The 17,116-nt window shown below is 38.6% G+C and overlaps 1 protein-coding gene across 1 annotated transcript in view; it reads left to right on the plus strand.

The window, feature by feature from the left end:
• The first annotated feature begins 5,820 nt into the window (after positions 1-5,820).
• Positions 5,821-17,116, plus strand: part of Morc4 (MORC family CW-type zinc finger 4) — a 52,900-nt gene continuing 41,604 nt past the window's right edge. The window contains exons 1-3 of the mRNA XM_077793953.1: positions 5,821-6,149; positions 6,268-6,340; positions 13,050-13,182. Of these exons, the coding sequence (XP_077650079.1) occupies positions 6,048-6,149; positions 6,268-6,340; positions 13,050-13,182 (308 nt within the window). The 5' untranslated portion in view covers positions 5,821-6,047. The remainder of the gene's footprint in view (positions 6,150-6,267; positions 6,341-13,049; positions 13,183-17,116) is intronic.

Consider the following 17,116-nt stretch of genomic DNA (forward strand, 5'->3'; position numbering starts at 1 on the left):
TTGAATTGTATTACAGAGAAACTAAATAGTCATGGTTTAGATTCTATACAGAGAATCCAGCTAATAAATTAGAAAAAAAAATGTGAGATTAGACTATCAATTTTGTGAGCCTAACACATTTTTTTTTTCAAACAATGAGTATCTGGGCTGGGGTTGTGGCTCAGAGGAAAAGCGCTCACCTAGCATGTGTGAGACACTGAGTTTGATCCCCAGCACCACATAAAAATTAAATAAAGGTATTGAGAATAAATGTTTTAAAAATGAGTATCAATTGATGGAATCATAAGATAAAAGGTTATGTGAAAATTTATAGTGGAATGGGATGGGTTGTCCCCATCTGAACCCATTGTTGAACCTGAACATTTCTAAGTATTGTATGTACCTCCTGATGTTATGCAATAGGACATGTACAACATCATCTATGAAAATTCCTGCTTAAAAAGTCATTGTTCTGGAATCTATTTAGACCTTTAGAGCCAATTTATAATTTATAGTTAAGTTACACTTACTCTCTAACCAGAGGAGAACAACATAAGTGACAACATAAATAAACAAAAAGAAAAAATGGGAATGTAGGGCATTCATCCATACAACTGACTTGGTTTCTTCAACAACTCAATAGCATGAAGAAAAGGGGGGATGTTTTAGATTAAAACAGATTTAAGATACATAACCAAATGCAATGTCTGCATGTTGTTTGAATCTGGATTTAAGGAAACTAAATATAGAGGACATTTTTTGATACAATTGGGGAAATCAGAATATGATCTAGGTATTAGAGGATTATCATAAACTTTGTTTAGTATAAAAGTGGAGTGATAGTTACATTTGTCAGAAAATGTCTGATTTTTATAGAACAGAAATGAACATATATAGGGTAAAATGGCATGCTGTTTGAGATTTGCCCTATAACGCTTACAGAAATGAAATAAAATTAATATATAAAGCAGGTGTCTGTTGTTCAGGCTGCTGTAACAAAGTGCCATAGACTAGGTGGCTTCTAGAAAATAGAAATTTATTTCTCACAGTTCTGGAGGCTGGGAGTCAGACATCAGAGTACTAACATGGCTGGGTTCTGATGAGGCATAGATGGAAGACTTCTCCTTGTGTCTTCATGTGGAGGAAAGAGGGTTCGAGAGCTCTCTGCAGTCCTATTTATAAAGGCACTAATCTCATTCATTAGCCACCTTCCTTATGATCTAATTACCTCTCAAAGGCTCCACCTGCTAATACCATCACATTGGGGTTGGGATTTCAACATATGAATTTTGTAGGAATGAAAATGTTCATCAAGCATGGCAGTCTTGATAATTTCTGCATCAGAGCAATAAGTATATAAGATTTATTATGTTGTTCTATGTACTTTTGAATAGTTTTGAAAATTAAAGAAAAGGTAACTTAAAAAGATAAATGCAGCCAGGTGTGATGGTCTACACATATTCCCAGTGACTCAGGAGACTGAGGCAGGAGGATTGCAAGTTTAAGGCCAGCCTCTGCAACTAAGTTGAGGCCCTAAGCAGCTTAGTGAGAACTTGACTCAAAATAAAAAAATAAAAAGGGCTTGGGATATAGCTCTGTGGCAAAGTGCTCTGGGTTCAATACCCAGTACACACACACACACACACACACACACACACACACACACACACCAAAAAAAAAAAAAATTCAAACGACCCCGTAGTGGGAAAATGGTGCTCAAAAGATACAAATAGGTGGGCTGGGGATATAGCTCACATGCATAAGGCCCTGGGTTCTTATGCCCAGCACCACAAAAAAAGAGATATAAACAGGCAATAAAATTTGAAAAGATATTCAGTGTTAATCAGGAAAATGCAAATTAAAACAATAAGACGATACTATTTTCTATCCAAAAGACTGACAAAAAGTTAAAAGATTAGTTCCATGAACATAGCCAAACAGCCGGCTATTGCTGGGAAGGCAATTGCCTCCACCTTACAGTATTTATAAAGATTAAACCACATGCATATTTTTAGAAGCACCCATCTCACTTTCTGGAATTTATTCTGAAGAAATAATAGTACCAGAAATTAGTGACCTGTGCATGAGAGTATTTGAGGCAGCACTTTTTGAACTGTCAAAAAAAAAAGTTGAAGACAACCTAAATTGTTATAGAGGGATGGTCAAACAAATTTATGATCCATTCATGCCATGGAATATTTTATTTTTACAAAATACATGAATAATAGGGGCTGGGGTTGTGGCTCAGTGGTAGAGTGCCTAGCACATGCAAGGCCCTGGGTTATATCCTCAGCACCACATAAAGATAAATAAATAAAATAAAGGTATTGTGTCCAACTACAAATAAATATTTAGAAAAAAACAAAATACATGAATAATAGTACAAAATACAGATAAAATGGGAAAATTCTAGACTCAGAGATATCAACTTGATTTATATTAAATGTTTTTCATTGTGTGTGTATATAGCTGGCTTTCTGTATCTGTGAATTCTGCATCCACACATTCAATCAACTGTAGGTTGAAAGTATTCAGAAAAAACTGTGTCTATACTAAATATGTACAACCTTCTAGTCATTATTCCCTAAACGATATAATATAACAATGATTTATACAGCATTTACATTTATTAGGTATTATAAGTAATCCAGAGACAATTTAAATATATGGAAAGATGTGGGTAGGTTATATGCAAATACTACAACATTTTATGGAATGAAGCATCCATAGAATTTGATATCTTCAAGGGTGATGAAACCAATCTCCTAGGAATACTGAATGATGACTGCATCTGTATGAATATATTTGTATGTGTGTATAAATACGTGTGTATGTATACACACACACACACACACACTGTGTTAGGTTTTCATCACTGTGATCAAAATACTGAGACCATCTAGTGCTGGGACCATCTAGCACAAACAACTTGGAAGAGGAAAAGTTTATTTTGGCTCACAGTTTTAGAGGTCCATGGTTGGCTGGCTCCATTTGTTTGGGCCTGAATGAGGCTGAACATCAAGATGGAATGGTGTGGCAGAGGAAAGCCGATCAGCTTATGTTAGCCAGAAAGTAGACAATGGGGAGGAGCGGAGACAGGGAGGAAGTGGCCAAGGACAACATAATCCCAAAGGGCACATCACCAGTGGCTTATTTCCTTCAACCAAACCCCACCTAGCTTATCGTTTCCACCATCTCCAATAGCCCATTCAGCTATCAAGTCACTGATAAGGCCAAAGCCTCATAATCCAATCACTTCCCCAAAGTCCTATGTCTGGATATTGCTGCACTGCAGAACAAGACTTCAACATGTGAGCTTTTAGGGGACATTCTAGAAACACCGTAACATATGCATACATATATTTGGTCTTCCAATAAAAATATATCACATTACACATCATGTCATTTGTTTTATTTTGTTTTGGTACCAGGGATTGAATCTAGGACATCTTAATCACTGAGCCACATCCTCACCCCTTTTATTTTTTATTTTGAGACAGGATATTTCTAAGTTGTTCAGGGCCTCACTAAGTTCTGAGGCTGGCTTTGAACTTGCCATTTTCATGCTCCAGCCTCCTGAGTCACTGGGATTATGGATGAGTGCCACCATGCATGGCGCATTACAATGTATGTTGCAACCTTTTGTTTTCTTAACTCCCTCATAAATTCATTTTACATCAATAAACAGTCACCTAGAACTAACATTCAAAATACATGAGACATGTAATGCAACAGCAAAAAATTAATACATAAAATAACCAAATTAAAATGGGCAAAAGACCTTAGACATTTCTCAAAAGAAGACATACAAAATACCAACAAGTATATGAAAATGCTCAAAATCATTTGTTATCAGGGGAATGCAAATCAAAACCACAATGAAATATCCCCTCACTCCTGTTAGAATGATGATTATAAAAAAGACAAAGAAAACCAGTACTGGTGTGGATGTGGAGGAAAGGAACACCCACCACACATTGTTGGTGGGGATGTGAATTAGTACGGCCATTATGGAAAACAGTTGGAGGTTCCCCAAAAAGTTAAAAATAGAACGATCATATGATCCAGTAATTCTAGTATGGGGTTTATATCCAAAGGAAATCAAATCAGTACAATGAAGAGACATCTGCATTCCCATGTTTATCCCAGCACAATTCACAATCTTGGAGACTTTAAATCAACCTAAACATCCAACAATGGATGACTACATAAAGAACGGGAATACTATTCAGCCATAAAAAAGTAATGAAATTCCATCATTTGAGACATGACATGGATGAAACTGAAGGACATTATGTTGAGTGAAATAAGGCAGTTGCAGAAAAAAAAACACCATATGATTCTACTCATATTCGTAGTCTACACTAAGAGTTATCTGATAGAAGTAGAGAGTAGAACAGTGGTTACCAGAGGTGAGAAGAACTTTGGAAAGCTAAGGGTCAGGAGCAGGTGATCAATGGATACAGAGTTAAGTACTACTGGATGGTCCTACACATTTTGAAATAGCTATAAGAGAGGTTTTTGAACGTTTTCATTTCAAAGAAAGATAAATACACGAGGTGATGGATACGCTAACTATTGTCACTTCATCAATATACAATGCATACATGTATGTGAAGGGAAAGTGAAAAAGAGAGAGGCAAATGAGAAATGAAGGTCAGAGACCCACACGAAAGTTTACTTGTCAAAGCTGACAAATAAAGGCCATGTCTCTATAGAGAGAATAGAAGCCCTAAGATGTTTGGGTGTTCAGCTTTTGTGGGGTAGGGGTTTGGAGTTGTAGTTGTGGTGCTATGGGACAGGCTGGAGGTGGGGTGGTGTGTGTGTCAGAGCTAGGCGAGTGTGGAATAGCATGGGATTGAGTTAGGTCATGGTACCATGGAGTTTTCCAGAGCCAAGGGGTCCTGTCCTTCTGGGATTGGCTTAGGGTTATAGTACCATGGGGTAGGTCACTAATGGGGGTTGGGAGAGTTCAATAACAAGAAGTACAGGAAAGGGAAACTTATCTCATAAGAAGGTGGTTAACATTTAAGATGGCTGCTTGAATATTAATCAATACTTTAGAGTATGCAAACATCAAAATGTGCCCCATAGGGGCTGGGGTTGTGGCTCATCTTAGAGCGCTCACCTAACACATGTGAGGTGCTGGGTTTGATCCTGGGCACCATATAAAAATAAACAAATGGAGTAAGGATATTGTGCCAAACTATAACTAAAAAAATATTTTTAAAAAATGTGCCCCATAAATACATAAAATTATAAGTGCCAATAAAATAAAGATTAATCTACAAACATGGCTTTAAAAATTGCTACCATTTTATTTCATGGATACTCCATAACTTAACCAATCCACTGTTTGGCAGGAACATATTTAAGTAAGTCCAATTTCTCCTTTCATAAACAGCCTCCCTACAGGCCTACAGTCTCTCTAGACAGTTTGCCAATCATATTCTAGAAAGTTCTGGGCACTTCCAGAGGCATTTGAGTTAGCTAGTCCAAATGCTTTCCCTTCACGCAAGCCTCCTATCTTCCCAGTTATAGCAAAACTGTACTCTTTAGAACTTGAAAAACTTGTCTTATCCTGCCCGTTAGTCATTCAGCCTTAGAGGGACTCGGTTCCAGAAATCCCATGCACGCTCTTCCCTCCTCTAGCCTCATTCCCGCCCCTCCTCACGCGCCATCCCCCCGCCACCCCCCCACCTCGCGCTTTCCCGCTCGGCGGCCTGGCCTATGGCAAACGCCAAGAATTAATTAGGGGCGGGGATCAAGGAGCGGCTGTCAGGAGGTCGCCATATTTCTGTACGGCCCTGAGGCAGCTCTGGCAGTCCGTGGATCGGTAGAGGTGCTGACAGGGCGGGGCCGTGGCTCGGCTCAGCCGGCCTCACCCCTCCCGCTGGGGACAGGTGGCTGGAGTGCGCCCCGCCTCCGCCAGCTGCGAGTTGGGAGCGGAGGAGAGCCAGTCCCGGACGGCCGCCGCCAGCTGCGACTGGGAGTGAGTGAGGGCTAGTCCGGGACGGCCGGGGCGAGGAGTCCGGCGGCAGCAAACGAATATCGTGGCGGCCAAAAAAATGCTCCTGTACCGAGGGGCCCCCGCGGGCCCTGGCTCGCCAGTCGGCGGGCTGGCCCGGCAGGGCAGTAGCCCGCAGGCCTTCGGGATCCGCCTGAGTACGGTAGGTCAGGGGCCCGAGGGGGCGGACGCGTGCGCGGGCCCCAGGGCTGAGGGGGGCGCGCGGGGAGGGCCTGGCGGGCCGAGGCCTCACGCGGGACGGGACCTTCTCTCGCCCCCAGATGAGCCCCCGCTACCTACAGAGCAACTCCAGCAGCCACACGCGACCCTTCAGTGCCATCGCGGAGCTGCTAGGTGAGTGGCGAGGGCGGGCCTGGCCGCGATAGCCCGAGGCAGTGGTGCCAGCGTGGTGCTGCGGACTCGAGAGGAATGCGCGGAGCTGCACGGGGTGGGCCGGGGCTGGGGTGGGGGCCTCTGGACGGCCCCGGCTCCGCTGGCTGAGGAGGGTGGCTCCCTCACCGGGGACGCGGTTGCGTGAATAAAGCAAAGGAAACGAGGTGAATCCAAAGAGTCAGGACTCACGTGTGGTTTTTCCTCTTTGGTTCGTGATGTTCCAGGCACTTTAGGGTAGCTTAGTTAATAATCAAAAGGAGATACATAAAAATATCGGGCCCCAAGGCAGCCGGGCTCAACAACGCCTGGCGACCCACGGAGGGCTCCAAGTTAGCAAAGGGGCCTGGTACTGGACTTGGTAGGGTCGTTAGGAAAGGTCTGGAAAACAGAATTCTTTAACTTTTGGGCTTAGAAAGTCTAGGAATGATGGGACATCTCTTAAGAGATGACACGAGTGCATTTGGCTCCCTGAGGCTGCAAGAGGGCTGGGTCCATGGTCCACGAGCGCCCTCACACCGCTGGAATGAATATTGAGGACTTAACCTCTCGCTCCACCGGTGTTTGCTTTTAAAGCGTTTTCAGTTGATCCCTTGAAGCCAAGTACATCAGCTTTTGCAGTAGTATGCTAAATACTGTGTGGAAGGCAAAGAAGAAAAGCAGTCCTGCATAAAATGCAACCACATACAGAGTACATTATAAACACTTCAAAAACTGAAAGAAGTTTGAGAGATTTATGGGGCTAGGTAACACAGGACAAAATCGAACATGATTTCAAAGCTCTGTGAATGAGCACTAGTCCTCATTTAAGCTCTTACTGTGGCTATGCCATGAAAGATGTCTTGATCTAGAAGTTGGTGGGCCGCAGGAGAAGTGTCAGGAGAGTTATTTGGAAGATGATGGAAAATTTTTATGATTAATTTGACTACAACACTGAATACTTACACGCACGTTCTCTCTCTCCCTATATATATGTGTGTGTTTATAAAATATGTCTTTATTAGAATATTCAGAGGAAAAAAAGTGGCATTGACACATTTGGAATCCTAGATAACAGGGCCTGTATCCTTTAGGTTTTACACTATGCCTCCAGTGAATGGCTGTAGCATGGAATAAGATTTGTATGCATGTAACTTACTAAAACAAAACAAAAAAAGGTAAAATTAACAATTAACATAGTGGGAGGTGGGAGAAATGTGAGAAATGTCATGTTCTTTCACAGTTGCACCGTGTTGTACCTGTGTTGTATTGTATGTACTGTATTTTAAAGGTGACTTAATGAGTTTTCAATTATTGTCTTAAGCGTTAACCTAAAGAACCATATCTTGGCCTAAGATGTCTAACATGGGTGTGGATATGTATGAATATTATACACACATATATGCATGCTTCCAGATATATAAAAACATATTCTAAAAGTAAATAACAAATGTTTTTGAAAATAGAGAATAGGGAGATCAAAATATTAATGGCTTGTCTAAAGTTTTCATTTTCGGTTTTCCTTCAGTAGTTAATTCTATTATGCATTAATTTGCTAGTTAATCATATATTGTGTATAAGCATCTATTGTGTATAAGACCACTGTGGTAGGTACAGAAATGAACAATACAGATTCACCCTTCAAATAGGGAAGATAAGAAATATACTGCAGGCTTAATCTTTGTACAACAACATAGAAAATAATATATCAACAAAGATACGCACAAGTGCTGTGGGAGTTCAGAGGAAGGAGAAATGACTTCCAGCTTATCAGGAAGAGGAGAGTTAGGAAAGGCTTTGTGGAGGAGGTGACATTTGAGCTGAGATTTGAAGGATTGGGACATATGGACATGGTAACATGGAGGGCATTCCAGGCAAAATAAACAACTGGATGAACAAAAGCATGAAGAATATTGAGTTGTTGCATTTAATTAGAGCATGGAGTTCATGTATAGTAAAAACTATAGGTCCCTAGAGTGTTTACAAAGAGCTTTCACAAATACCTTCTTAACTTCACCCTTTGAGGTAAGCAATATTAATTTTTTTCATCCTGCAGATGAAGAAACAGAAGATCAGAGAATTAATTTACTTTTCAAAGGTTTCATGTCTAGTAAGTGGCAAATCCAGGACTCAAACACAGGTCTTTTTACTCCAAGTACCAAGTAGCAAGTGAGGATAGAAATGTGAACTGGGACCAGGATTCAGACCTGAAGGCTCTGGTATTTGGCCTGTTCATCTGAAGTTTTCTGACCAGAATAATGTCATGATCAGAGTTGTGCTTCAAGAAAGTTAACATTGCAGCAGCATATAAGATGTATTAAAGAAGAGAGATATGGATTTGAAAGATAAGTTGGGAAGCTGTTTCAATAATTCAGATGAGAGGGATCAAACTCTGCAAATAAAAGGACAATGGGAATAGAAAAAGCAAGATATAAGAGAATCTAGGGTTGTGTTGAGCATCAAGAGGGAGAGGTTTTAAAAATGATTTTTGTTTTTGCTATGCTAGGAATTGAACTAAGGGTCTTGAGCATGATAGGAAATGTTTCACCACTGCCTGGCATGAGCTACTGCCCCAGCCCAAAAAATTACTTTTGAGTTTCAAATTTATGGTCATTTGAATGCTGATATTCCCTCTCTCTTTATCTGTCTCTTTCTTTCTCTCTCCCCTCCTTTCTTCCCTCCATCTCTCTGTGTGTATGTGTGTGTGTGTGTGTGTGTGTGTGAGAGAGAGAGACAGAGAGAGACAGAGAGAGATAAAGAATAGGCTTGTGACAGAAGGTAATGATGTTACTTTCAGGCAAGAAAATTTTACCTACTTGCAGAATGTCTGTAGAGCAACAACCCTGCCCTGGTGACCTTACATGTTCCTGAACAGGAAAGGATAGCAGGCATGTGAAGTGCTACCTTAAAGCTATCTCTTACCCACCATCTTCTCTCTCCTGAGGGACTATCATTGAACAGTTTTTCATTGCCTTCCAGGTTCTGGTGAGGCATGAGGCTTCAGTTGCAATGCCTTTTTAGAAGACAAATGATTGAGTGGACCACATTAGGGTGTAAGATAGATTCCTCATGATCCTCATGCTCTTGCCGAAGGGGTGCATGAAGGGGGAATATCAATAGGATTTTCCTTATAAGAGATAACACAGGCCAGGTGAGACTCCGTGGAATCTGGAAGCAGATAGGGTTGTGCAGCCAGGATAGGGGATAAAGACACTCCAGGATCTGATAGTGCATCTCTTTTTACCTAAGTATTAGTTGAGGAAAGAGAAGTAAGGGATCTCTCATTATCCTACCTGTTCAAAGGCTAAGTGGGCTGGGCCGTGGGAGAAGATAGATCTCCTGGAATTTGATAGCATATGCTACATGTTGAACAGTTTTTAGAAGGTTAAGCAGCAAGAAATAGAATTGAAACCAGTTGCTAGCTTGTGCCTTATTAGTATAAGTTCATCTGTTGAGGCCAACCTTGTTATTATAATTTTATTTGTTGAAGCCAAGCAAAAGGCCACATAAAATGGAAAGTAAGTGCAAAACTGTGCTTGTGGGTGGCCACCCATTGATCATACTTTCCCTGTTGATCCAACTGATCCTGGCCTCTCATGTTCTCCCTCCCCCCCTATATTCCACAAGCTTCCAACCAAGGAGGTAAAATGTCTACCTGCACTTATCAGCTACCGTGAACTCTTTAAGTGCCTATGTTAAAATTCTTTGGTATATTCCTATTGAAAAAAACTAGTAAAATTTGGGAAAATTTTATAGTAGAGAGCTAGGCGTGGTTCTGCATGCCCGTAGTCGCAGCAACTTGGGAGGCTGAGGCAGGAGGATGGCAAGTTTGAGGCTAGCCTCAAGAATTTAGTGAGACCCTGTTTCAAAACAAAATATAAAAAGGGCTGAGTATGTAACTCAGTGGTAAAGTGCCCTTGGGTTCAATTTCCAGTAGAAAAACCAAACCAAAACAAAAAAAACCCTTACAGAAGAGAGGGAAAAAAGAGGCTCACGTGATTTTTCTAGAGACCCTGTTTTATTCAATACACTGTTGTAAAAATGTGTAATTGGATCCATATGCTATATGTTTGAATTGTAAATATTCATAAACTGTTAGAAAATAATTTCACAATGTCTGAAGTTTTCTATGTGTAATGACATCTGGTTGGTCAACAAGTTATCAGTCTCAGTGTCTTTGGCTATCCATCAATAGGAGTGACTGATAAGAGCCTGCATGCCAAGTAAAATTTCTTTAAAGAATGTAGGCAGCTATGCAACTATGCAGGGCTGAATCCTTCTGTCAGTTAAAGAAAAAAATACTGCTGCCTCTTAAAAGTAAAGAACAATATTTCTGAGAAAGGTTCCGTTGCATGCCAACTTGTAACTCTTGCTTGATGTTAGCCACATTATATGGAATTTAGGTGCTACCTGGGCTTTAAAAATCGACTGTATCAGACCTCTTAACCAACTTTTGGGATTATTGATGATGACTTACTGCTGTTCAGATGTTTTCAGTCAGTGAAAATTTTATCAGTGACTCTGGAAATACTATTGTAGTTTTTGAAATTAATCTATGTCTTGTTTTATTTGGAGGACATTCCATAATCAAAGTGATTGTAACTGATACTTTCAATTGTATTATAAAAATTTGGAATATGTGGAATAATTTTCTTGATTATAAGAGATGCTCCCAGTGGAGAAATATGATTTATCAGTGATAATGGGAAAGTATACAACCAAGAACCTATCTGACTCTCTGAGTGCAGCCTTATATCATCAGTAAAGCAATATACGATGTCAAGGCAAAGGAAGTAGTTTGAAGGAAAGATCTTTATCTTGCTTAAAGAAGAGCTAGTAGAGATAGGAATGATTAAGGATTTTATCTGTACTAGTCCATTCATGTTGCTATAACAAAATACCCAAGGCTGGGTGTTTGTCAATAAAGATGTTTATTTGATTCACAATTCCACTGGCTAAAAGGTTCAAATGGCATGGTGTTGGCATCCTGGTAAGGGTCCTCAGGCTACATCACAACATGGTGGAGAAGCCAAAAGGGAACTAGCCATGTGCAGAAGAGGCCAAGCATGTGGGGTGACCTCACTTTAAAACAACCTACACTAGCAGGAGCTAATCCAGTTCTGTCAGACCTGACAGCATGAATCCCTTCCAAGGATAGCATCCCCAATGACACAATTACCTTGCACTAGGCCCCACCTCTTAAAGGTTCCACCACTTCAACACCACCACAATGGGGACCAAGCTTCCAGCATATGAAATTTTGGGAGACAAACTATATCTAAACAATAGCACTATCCAACAGATTTTACAGACTGTCCTTGTATTGAGCCACTTATATCAGTGATTGACAATAGTAGATACTAATTTTTTTTGATGGTGCTGGAGATTGAATCCAGGGCCTTATGCATGCAAGGCAAGCACTCTACCAACTGAGCTATATCCCCAAGCTGACAATAGTAGAAACTGGACTGGTACTTGTGACAAAAAAAAGAAAAGTAAAGAAAAATCAATGTGGCAACTAGACAATAGCACCCTCTAGAGTGGGGACATGGTGCATATTTTAGAATATGGATAAATTTGATGTCTTTGGAGTTTTAAATAATTAACTCATCATAAAGATGTAACTCAGGACAAATTGTTGAACTTTATATGTACATTTTCCACTTTTTTAGTTGTAGTTGGACACAACACCTTTATTTTATTTATTTTTATGTGGTGCTGAGTATCAAACCCAGTGCCTCACACATGCAAGGCAAACACTCTGCCAACCGAGCTACAACCCTAGCCCTGTTTTTCCAATTTTATTTGGTGCTCTCCCTTTCATGAGAGAATAGACAGCCTCACCTTGAAGATTAGTATAGAGAAAGGCAGCCAAATTGCTTTTTTGCTCTAAGCATGCTTGCTATCATCACTGGGATTTAGGCAGGATTTTAACCTGTAATTCTTTCAGTAGCACTTGTACTATAAACAGGGATGGTGATAATATCTATGTTCTTTAACACATGAAGTAATATTTTAAAAAGTAGAAAATAAAATTGTCATATATAAACTGTAGTATGTGTGATATGTATTTATTTTTACCAAATTGTTGGTTCAGTTTTTCTCTGTAGCCAACCTTTACTGTATGCATTCATAAGCAGTAAAGTAGCTAAAAGACAGGAAATAATACAGTGATATCAGAATAAAATTGGAGTAGTTACTTTTCTTTTATACCCTGAAGTTAATAGGGAGAAAGGCAGACTACAGATCAACCATGAAATCTAGAAATCAGCTGGGCATGTGTCACATGCCTGTAATCCCAGCAACTCAAGAGGCTGAGACAGGAGGATTGGAAGGTTGAGACTAGCCTCAGCAACTTAATGAGCAATTTAGCAAGATCCTGTCTCAAATAAAAAATAGCTGGGAATGTTGCTCGGTGGTTAAGCACCCCTAGGTTAAGTCTCTAGTGCCAAAAAAAAAAAAGAAGAAGAAGAAGAAGCAGCAGCTAGAAATCAGCTTTATAACTCAAACTGGCATCACATGTGTTTTTATCTATAACTCAGGTATATTATATTAATGTCCCCTGTTTAACTTCTGAGACATCCATATGAGGGTACTGTAGGACAGTTTTCCATGTACTGGGGACACTAAATTAGAAATTTTGATAGACTATTGGAAAAGGGGATCTAAGATCACAGATTTCTACCTTTTGCAGATAATGCTGTAGATCCAGATGTATCCGCCAGGACGGTCTTTATAGATGTTGAGGAGGTCAAGAATAAATCTTGTTTGACCTTTACTGATGATGGATGTGGAATGACACCTCACAAACTCCACCGAATGCTCAGGTAAAAATGCTTTTATTCTCCTCTTGAGTTCACAAGCTCTATTTAAGTTTTTATAATTTTCTTTAATATTTTACTTTTACTTTATTAATTCAACAAATATTTATTAAGCATCTGTTAGTTCCAGGGCACTGGTTATGAAATAGACACTGTTCCTGCTGTCACAGAGCATACAGTCTAGCTGGCAACTCAGTTAAGCAAATAATCACAAGAAAATGCAATAAGCATAATGGTAGGAAAACACAGGATACATGGGATGAGTCAACAGGGTAACCCAATCTGATACCAGAGGTTAGGAAAAGCCTCCTAGATGAAGTTATATTTAAGCCAAGATCTAAGGGTGGGTAGAATTTAACTAGGTGAAAAGGTGCAGAAAGTAAGGAATGCGAGTTCAAGCAAAGAGAACAGCAAGTATAAGGACCTGGAGGCTTTCCCTGATCTAAGACCTTCTCCAATTCCTAATTAACCTAAAATCACTTTTAAATCAGAAGTATTAGAGTTGGAATAATTTGTGGATTAGAACCCTAAAGGTATCTGGACATAAACAAGCCCCATTAAAATAAATAGAAGGCAACCACACATATAATCTGGAGATTTTGCAGTAGAATTGCAAAGTTATAAAATTCTCTTTTTTAAATATTAAAACTGGTGATAAATTTCTGTTGCAACTCTCAGTTCACTGGTTGATGGTTAAGAAAATGTTTGTTCTTCATTACCTTCACACATCACTTAGTTCAAGATGAATGTTTCCTTAACTTCTTTCTCCTCTCTTCTTTCTTAGCAGATGAGATTGATTATTCTTCTATGTGTCTCCCTGAACTAGAGTGTGTGAAGCATGAGCAACAATGGAGGGGTGCTGAGGAGGAGGGAAAGGGCTCAGGACCCTAAAAATGAAGAACAAATTCATTTGGTTGTAGTTGTCTTTGAATGTTTTCTAAATCAATAACCTTGTTGGTAAGGAAATCCCTTTGATCCATTAAATAAATAAAAATGAAATTTAGTCAAAGTAAGTAAGTAAGTGGTTATAATTTACTATCCAGTAGTCTATATACCTTGTGTATTATATTAGACCCTTCTAAATAGAAGAATATTTGAGGAAAATCTCTAGACATGATACAAAAATATGACTAGTATATTTGTGAAAGTAGAGAGTTCTGTATCCTTTAACTTATTCTACCAGTTTGATTTCCTAAACTTAATTTTAGATGGGAGAGAACCAAAATATGTTGAATTCTGTACATACTAGTTTTCCCCCTAAAATCACTTCTTTTTTTAAAATTTCTTTTTAGTTTTTGATAGACCTTTATATTATTTATTTATATGCGGTGCTGAGACTTGAATCCAGAATCTCACTCATGTCAGAAAAGTACACTACCACTGAGCCCCAGCCCCAGTCCACTTATCTTCTTAATTACTCCTCCCTACCACACTTTATCCAGTGACATGGGTGTCAAACATTAGGCCCAGCAAATCTGATCACTTTCCATTTGTCAATGGAAATACATATAAAAGTTGGTATAATTATAAGACAGGAGGGAAAAAGAGGATTATTTCAGAATAATTGTAGCAATTTTTGCTCCATATTTGTTGTTTTATTAAAATTTATTTATTTATTTTTGCATTACAATTCTTAATACACCATTATACCATAATTTATTATAACTCTGATTATATATAAGGTATGTTGACACCAAATTCACATCTTCATATATGTATTTTGTATAATGATGAAGGTCTCCTTTCACCATCCATGCTATTCCCCTTCTCCCTCCCACCCCTATTCCCTATCTAGAGGTAATCTTCCTCCCTTGCTCTCCCTCCCAACCCCATTTTGAGTCACCCCCCTTATATCAGAAAAGATATTCGGCATTTGTTTTTTTGGGATTGGCTAACTTCACTTAGCATAATCTTCTCTAATGCCATCCATTTCCCCGCAAATGCCATGATCTTTCTTTTTTATTGCTGAGTAACAAATTCTTACTAAGTACCTGTGCATAAGGTATTGGAAATAAAGTGGTGAACTAGACAGATATGATCCTTGCTCTTAAATTAGTGAGAAATGAAAGTTGACTAAAAATAGTCAACTTTTGACTAAATAGGCTATTCTACCAGTGGTAAATTATATAAAAGAAGAGTACAATTTCTTTGAGATTATATAGCACAAGGATCTAATCTAGCCTAGGGAATCAAAAAAGGCTACCCTGAAGAAATGACATTTGAAGTGAAATATGGAGGATCAGTGTCATCCATTAAAAAATCTGTTTCCTTCCCAGGGATCAAAGTTGGTAGAAACTTCTTTAGCCATAACATTTTCCATAGCATACCAAATATACTCCCCAATAGTTTGCTCTGGAAATTGTTCCGCTTATTTAAAAATTAATTTTGGAGAACTATTTTAATGAATTCTCAATGTATTATGTGTACTCATTTTGCTATTGTGTCTTAAAACAAACTTGAATCAGCCAGAAGATATCATTTATTTAAAAGAGATTATTTTTAATCAGATCCTAAATTATAACGAACAAGTCCACTTCCCACAATTTCTTTTTAAATAATAGAATTTTAGAGGTAGCTTTTGTATTGGGAAAAATAATGAAAGTAATTCTGAAAAATTATTAAGCCTACAGAAATTCTGTTGACTTATAATATTGGTTATCCTATCCACATTTTCCAGCTCTTTATGCTAACTCTTCCTATTTCCAGGCTGATAAAATAGGTAGGTAACTACAGCAGTAGTTTCTTCCATAAACACAGAATCAACATGAAAATCAAATTAAAAAGGAAAATCCTATCATTAATTCCTTAAAGGTTAACTTTTTATTCTCTTTAGCTTCTAGGGATAGTGTGTGAATCAAGTAGTTTATATATTCAGCTGCCTTTTTTAGCAAAGTGGAAAACCTCTTTCAAAGGTCAAGAATTAAAAACAGCCATAGAGCCACAGATTCAAGGTATTTGCTACCTCTGCACAGAAGTACATATAGGTCTATTCTAAAACACCAGCTAGACAATAACAGAAAACTTATCATTCTTTCATTCATTTATATTACATATTATATCACCAATATATCTAGAAAACAATAGTGCATCCCTTTGTATGTTCATGGATTTTATTAAGGTTTGTTTCAGTGATCAGCATTCCAAATTTAAATTTATCTCTCTAGAGTCTAGATTCTCAACATATTAAGGTACTCAAGAGGAAGTTGCTTATTATTGGATTCCATTCAATGAACTAGTATCTAAGCCCCGTTGGTGTGTAAACAGTGCTGTCTCTTACATGAGAGGATAGGACTGACTTTAGAGAAGAGAAACCACCTGCCTAAGCCAAGATTGCTCTGTAGAAAATTACTGAGCTATACCAAACTATGTAAAATTTATTCCTATAATATTATCAGTATTTATATCAGTATTTTATTGGTATCAGGCATTCATTTTGCAAATTTGCAGTCAAATAGAATAACTAACATGGAAAATTAGGTGAAATAATAGCACATGGGAAGCATTAAGTGAAACATAACAGCAAAAATAAAATCTAGAACTTGTAGCTCCTCTCATCTCACTTTTATCCTTTTCCATTCTGGTTCTGGCCCCACCCTACTACTTATCTTTTCAAGCTTATATAGTCATCTGGCCTCCCCAAAATAAGTAACATGAGGATTTATACATACAAAGGGAAAAAGAGGTGATAGGTGGCAGAAGATAGTAGGAAATTAATGTAGTAATATAGTCCCCCTATTTTTATCCCTTTCTTTGGCCACCTAATTTAAACTTTGTAGTATTAAAGTAATTTTAAATCCAAATAACCATACAAATTCATTTCACATGGTAGATAAGATTTCTGTTTATGAAAAGTCTGAGTTTAGAGGTGATATTAGACCAGAAGTAAGGGTATAGAATAGCATATAACAATTCTTAGAATGACTTCTAGAGTTGGCTTAAA

This window comes from Urocitellus parryii, chromosome X (genome assembly GCF_045843805.1).
Source record: "Urocitellus parryii isolate mUroPar1 chromosome X, mUroPar1.hap1, whole genome shotgun sequence".
Classification (NCBI taxonomy): Eukaryota; Metazoa; Chordata; class Mammalia; order Rodentia; family Sciuridae; genus Urocitellus; species Urocitellus parryii.